This window comes from Gavialis gangeticus, unplaced genomic scaffold (genome assembly GCF_001723915.1).
Source record: "Gavialis gangeticus isolate Ggan-Ray unplaced genomic scaffold, GavGan_comp1, whole genome shotgun sequence".
NCBI classification, from domain to species: domain Eukaryota; kingdom Metazoa; phylum Chordata; order Crocodylia; family Gavialidae; genus Gavialis; species Gavialis gangeticus.
In genome coordinates, this window is record NW_017729022.1 from 63,598,919 (window position 1) to 63,604,152 (window position 5,234).

Here is a 5,234-nt window from a genome sequence, read left to right on the forward strand (position 1 = left end):
AGGTGAGAGAATCCTCTTCTGGAGAGGGAAGCAAGGCAGGGTCCTAACTGAAGGCATGCCTGGTGCCTCTGATGGACTGCCCAACATAGGCCGGGGGCTTGAGAAAGGAAAGCAGAGGGAAGCCCCTGGCAATTAAACTCTGCAAGCAGTTTCAACTGGGGCTTAATGCAGCTTTCTATTGATGCTTATTAGTCTCATGTGGAATATGAAATAAATACAGCTCTGCCTTCTATAGTGCCTGCAGTGTCTTTTGCTTTCTTATTGAGCTATACTGATAGTCTTCACCTGAGCACTGGCTTATTCAAAGTCCATTGAAACTCCCTGTTCCCTCCCTTGGTTCCCCTCAAAGGATGCTTCCCTGTGCACAAACACATAGGTAGGGGCAGGGTTGGGGGTAGGGCATGGAAATTGTTAAAATGGGTCCTGTCTTGGGACCTGTCTCTGGTAGCAAGAGAGAGAACTGGGTTCTTTCCTCAGTCTCATCCCTTTCTATGCACCTGGCTTCCCTCCTCCTATGAAGAAGTGAGCCAGTACTGAGAGCAGAAAGCACTGGCACAGCTAAATTATGTGGTAATATTGCCCCTAGCAGGAAAGCCTCCTTTCTGTGCTCTGAGAGCAGGCTGCGCCCTTGTGAACTCAGAACAGCAGTGAGTCACTCCAAACTCTCATTCTATTAGGCTCATTTCTAACAGTTGCCCAATTTAGCAACAGGGCTGGATTAAGGGCCCTGTCTAGGGCCCTGGCTGTTGGATTCACATGGGATCATTAGAATCTTAGCTTTTATTTAAAAATAAGTCCCACTTTTGTGCAAATCCCCTTGCAAACATGAGCAAAGTTGAGCAAGCACCCGAGAGAGCCTAAAACGATGGCTCAGAAGGAGTGGGAACGGCCTCATTTAGCTTCATGGGGCGGAGGCCTGGCACTCTTGATAGCCACACCAGCCCAGCAAAGAAGTCTACAAGTAGGGAGCCTCACTACCAACACCCACCAGAAGCAGGCTGAAAGCATCTTCCTCCCTCCCCCAGAGTCCTCTGCCCAGGTAGCTGAAATCCAAGTGCTCCCTCTTCTTGGATGCACTCCAGTGTGTCAAAGAGTGATGATAGTCTGGAAAGAGCGAGATGTCCCCTGCCCAGAGACTGGGCCCCATCCCAGCTTTCATGTGAGCAGCCCCTGCCACTGCAGCCCCTGTTAGGGGCACAGCTGTGATACTGGGACACACTTTGAGGGTGGGCTGTGGATGACTTCAGTCTGGCCCTGCTTAGCATGAATATGGTAAGGGAAACTCTGCCTTTTCCCCTCCAAGCCACTTGTGTTTCTCCTTCCTATGGGTATTAGAGATACTGAACCCCCGCTCCTGATGCAGCACAGACCCAGCAGAAGCTAGCGGTAGGGTGGTATAGAGCGGCCTGCCTCAGCCCAGAGGGGTGGGTTACCCACAACAGGGAGAGGAATGTACTATGTGACTGTAATATGCCTCATCCCTGAATTATGCAGCAGGGGAGGACACAGTAGCAGGGAGAAGAGAGAGGAGTGGCAGAGTCACACCAACCTGTGACTGGACTGAGACAGGGCACAGGCTCATTTGCACTTCGCATTAAGTAGGGACACTGAGAACACAGCTCGCCTGCCACAGGCCTCACAGTTGACACGGTTCATAGAGTGCCAGGCTTTAAGCGGACAAGAGCAGGCGTCCTTGCTCTCCCCCCGTGTAGTTTGCTTTGAGGTGGGGCTGGGGCAGGAGCGGGCCATGGTAGAAGTGTCATGCTGTAACACAGGTGACATGCACTGCTCCTCCATCCATGAAGAGAAGCAAGCAGTTCAGACCCCGTTTGTGCCAGACAGGGAAATGAATTGGAGCCCAGTGTTTGGACTCCCATTTCCCCACCTGGCATCAGGTTCTATATACAAAAGCCAGCAGGCCTCAGTCTGTTTTTGCCCCTACAGTTACTATGCTGCAAGCAAGGTGGCAGAGGGAGGCCCTACTGTAATCTGTTTCATGGTTTGGGTCCTCAGTAAGCAGGGACAGCATGTGAATTGCTTCATTAGCAAGTATGCTTGGCAGAGAGGCATTACCCTGCTGGTCACCCTACAGCAACATGAACAGAGCTCCTGGCTATCCTGGGAGATAGTAGGAGGCCGGGCAGTGTGTGACTGAGATATGCCTTTACAGGAGGCCTGTCAGCAGAAGGGTAACTCAGTGCCCTCCCCTCTCCTGTGCCTCCACCCAGTTCTGCATATGCATTCAGTGCTGTTCTTGTCCAAGGTGTGGGCCTCTTGACTGGGGATGATTAGTCTTACAATGTGTTGTAAAGTACATTCAGAGCACAGACAGATGTCCTGCGCCCTTTTCATTCACAGGAGATGAGAAGCTATGAGTTGAGAGCAGAGGGTCTTGTGCAAGAGACTGAATCCAACAGAGACCTGCCTTTGCGGTCAGTAGGTGCCATGCACACCCATGATGCTCCAGAAGAACGGTCTGGTTACTTTATCAGCAAATACCCTGTTCACACTATTCCTCCCACCTTGAGAAGCTCCGTGCTTTCTACTCCAGCCCTCCCAGGAGATGCCTAGCAGAGGAACAGAAGCTATCTCTTCTCCCTTCTCCTGTCAGATACCAGGTCTGGCAAGCACCCCAGAAGTAACAGACCCAGGAAAGAAAATTAAGTGCTGTAGGTAGTATGTCAGACATAAGAAAGAGCTAGCCATGAGGTTTGGGACATCAGATTCAGTGGCATTTATTTATTTCATTTTAAATATCTCTTTGGAGCCCTTTGGTGTGGGATGAGAGTGGAATTATTCCATTTGGAGGGATTTGAGTTTGAAGTCACCCTCTTCAGACAGGTAGTCGATGGCCTGGAGTCCCAGCCGGTTAGGGAACTTGAATTGGTGGCCTGGCAACTGAACAGTCAGTTCGTTTTTGTCATGAACAAAGAAAATCTGCAAAGGGTGAACACAAAAGAGTCAGAGGACACATTGGCCAGGGCATGCTACACGTCCACCTTTTCACCTTCTCCCACTGCCCTAGTCCAGGAGCAGGGTTCTTTGAAGAGAGACGGAAATGGGAAAGCTGCAAGCTCCTTTGCCAGTCATAACTCTGGCAGGGTATAGCCCTGACAAGTGGGAGGTGGCTGTGATCACCTTCCCAGACAGGCTGGGATTGGGTACCCGATGTATAATACACCTCCTCCCTCTCTTTTAGGGACAAAGCTGAGATGTGTCTCATGCACAAGGACACTGTCCCACCCCTGGGTCATTCCCAACTTCACCTCCACTGTGGAGCCCTCCTGGAAAGGGAATGTTGTCTCCCTCAGTTCTGTGCCCCATTCCCCATTGTTCTTGGAGTTGCACACAATGGTCTTCACATCCCCATGGATATCAAAGCGTGCGTTGAAGTGCAGCACAATATTGGCGGGGTCCTTCCCTATGTTCACTACAAAACTGGCAGAGAAAGGAGACGAGTGAGAGACAGGTAGCACTATGCACCCCAGACTAGAGCAGCACCACACCCTCTTACTGCCACAGCCTGTGGTTTTCCCTCGGGCTCAGGACCACTGATCAGCACTGATAAAGGAGCCCTACAAGAAGGACCAGGGGATGCACAGGAAGAAGGGCTGGTGCGTTGGTAAGGGGAGCTCTTTGCTCTGAGTCACTAATCAACCACTGCCCTAGCACAGTGCTGTGTTTCAGACAGAAGTGTTGACTACCTGTGCCCATGACAATTTTCACAAGAGGAAAGGTCAGCAGTCAGCTCTGCCTGGGTTGGGAAATCACACTCTGAATTCCCACTGGTGTTTCAGTTGCCTGCCATATTCTTCACTTCCTGTCCCAAACAGCTGGGAATTGCTGTGCTCTATGGCTGCTCTCCACCCCACAGGCCGTTGAAGCAATTGCCATCTCTTTAATGAAGCACCTTTCCTCCAAAGAGATTTTTGCCTGAAACAGAACAACGCTCCTTCCCTGCATGGGCCCCTCCTTCCCTTGAGGCCCCAACAGGCAAACATGGTATTTCGGGAGGGAAAGCCCAGAAGGCTTTGTTCTGACACTGTTGTGAGAAGAGTCAGGGCATGTTGCTTCTTGGAATACCATCGGCTCCCAGGGTGGGAGCCAAGCTCCACTCCCATGGAGCCAACCACACCCAAAGGAGATACCGACAGGCTCAGTTTGATGGCTCAGTTTTGACGTTGATACAAGGAAGCTGCTCCCAGGGTCCCTAGGCTGCAACCTCATTAAGGTGCCTTCTGTATCTGGCCCCAAGCAGCTCTTTAGCTGGAGGAGTGCTCTGCCCTTTTAGTTGCTCCCTTCCAGCCAACGAACACACCTGCCTACTCAGCACATCTCCAGAGACCCTGCACTGCACAGAGGCTCTCCATCTGCCTGGCCCTGCACATTAGAGGATGTGGTTGCTGTTAGGGGAGGGCACTGGTAGATTGAACATCTGGTTCCATTCAGTCTCTTGGCAGGAGATGCACTGGGGGAGGGGAGAAGAGGCAGGGAGGGGGGGCCATGTAGCCTTCAGTGTATATTAGGAACTATGTCAGTGCATATGACTCATTGGAAAGAGCTGTTTGCGGCATTAACCCTTTCAAGACTGCACCTCTCTCCCACCACTCCACAGCCTTCTTGTTTAGCCGCCTTCATGCCCATGGGACATGGCTTACCTCTTGGCGCCTGGTGTAATTTCACCCTTCACACCAAAACGCTGTCCAGGCTTGATGCCCAAATTGGTGCAGACTAAGCCCTGCAGAATTCAAAAACAGATGTGTTAGTCCCAAGCATTCAGGCTTCCTCCACTAGCCCACTCCATCACCCTCCCAGGATGACAGGAGGAAACATGGCAAAGGTACTGGACACAGCTGGGGACCACTGATCCTGGCTGAGGGTGGAAGGTGAGGTTGGCTCATTGCTTCAGGCAGAGAGGGAGACGGGGATCCCCAAGGAAGAGCAGAGCGCCTCTTGAAGAGTTGCCACACATCGCTGGGGCATGTGTTCCTTTCCTAGCAGTGCAGTTGCTCCCCTACTGATGTCTTCCTACACTGTGGGGCAATCTTCCCCCACCTGGCTCCTCTCCAAGCTCTTCACCTACATGAATGGATTTCATAAGGCATTGAAGAGATAAGACCTTGTGTGCACTCCCCCACACCCATGAGATAGAGAAGCTCTGAGCAGCTCTGCCAGCAGGGACCACACCTTCATATGCCAGCCCAGCTGTACTGGGGCTTTGACAGGAGTACCAA

The 5,234-nt window shown here is 51.7% G+C and overlaps 2 protein-coding genes across 2 annotated transcripts in view; one reads left to right on the top strand and one right to left on the bottom strand.

Annotated features, from left to right (window-relative positions):
* Positions 1-286, top strand: part of LOC109296037 (urotensin-2 receptor-like) — a 2,355-nt gene extending 2,069 nt beyond the window's left edge. The window contains exon 2 of the mRNA XM_019515244.1: positions 3-286. Within this exon, the coding sequence (XP_019370789.1) occupies positions 3-136 (134 nt within the window). The 3' untranslated portion in view covers positions 137-286. The remainder of the gene's footprint in view (positions 1-2) is intronic.
* Positions 287-2,715: 2,429 nt separating this feature from the next.
* Positions 2,716-5,234, bottom strand: part of LGALS1 (galectin 1) — an 8,634-nt gene continuing 6,115 nt past the window's right edge. Inside the window, exons 2-4 of the mRNA XM_019515245.1 lie at positions 4,659-4,738; positions 3,267-3,438; positions 2,716-2,937 (exon numbers count right to left, since the gene is read on the bottom strand). Of these exons, the coding sequence (XP_019370790.1) occupies positions 2,794-2,937; positions 3,267-3,438; positions 4,659-4,738 (396 nt within the window). The 3' untranslated portion in view covers positions 2,716-2,793. The remainder of the gene's footprint in view (positions 2,938-3,266; positions 3,439-4,658; positions 4,739-5,234) is intronic.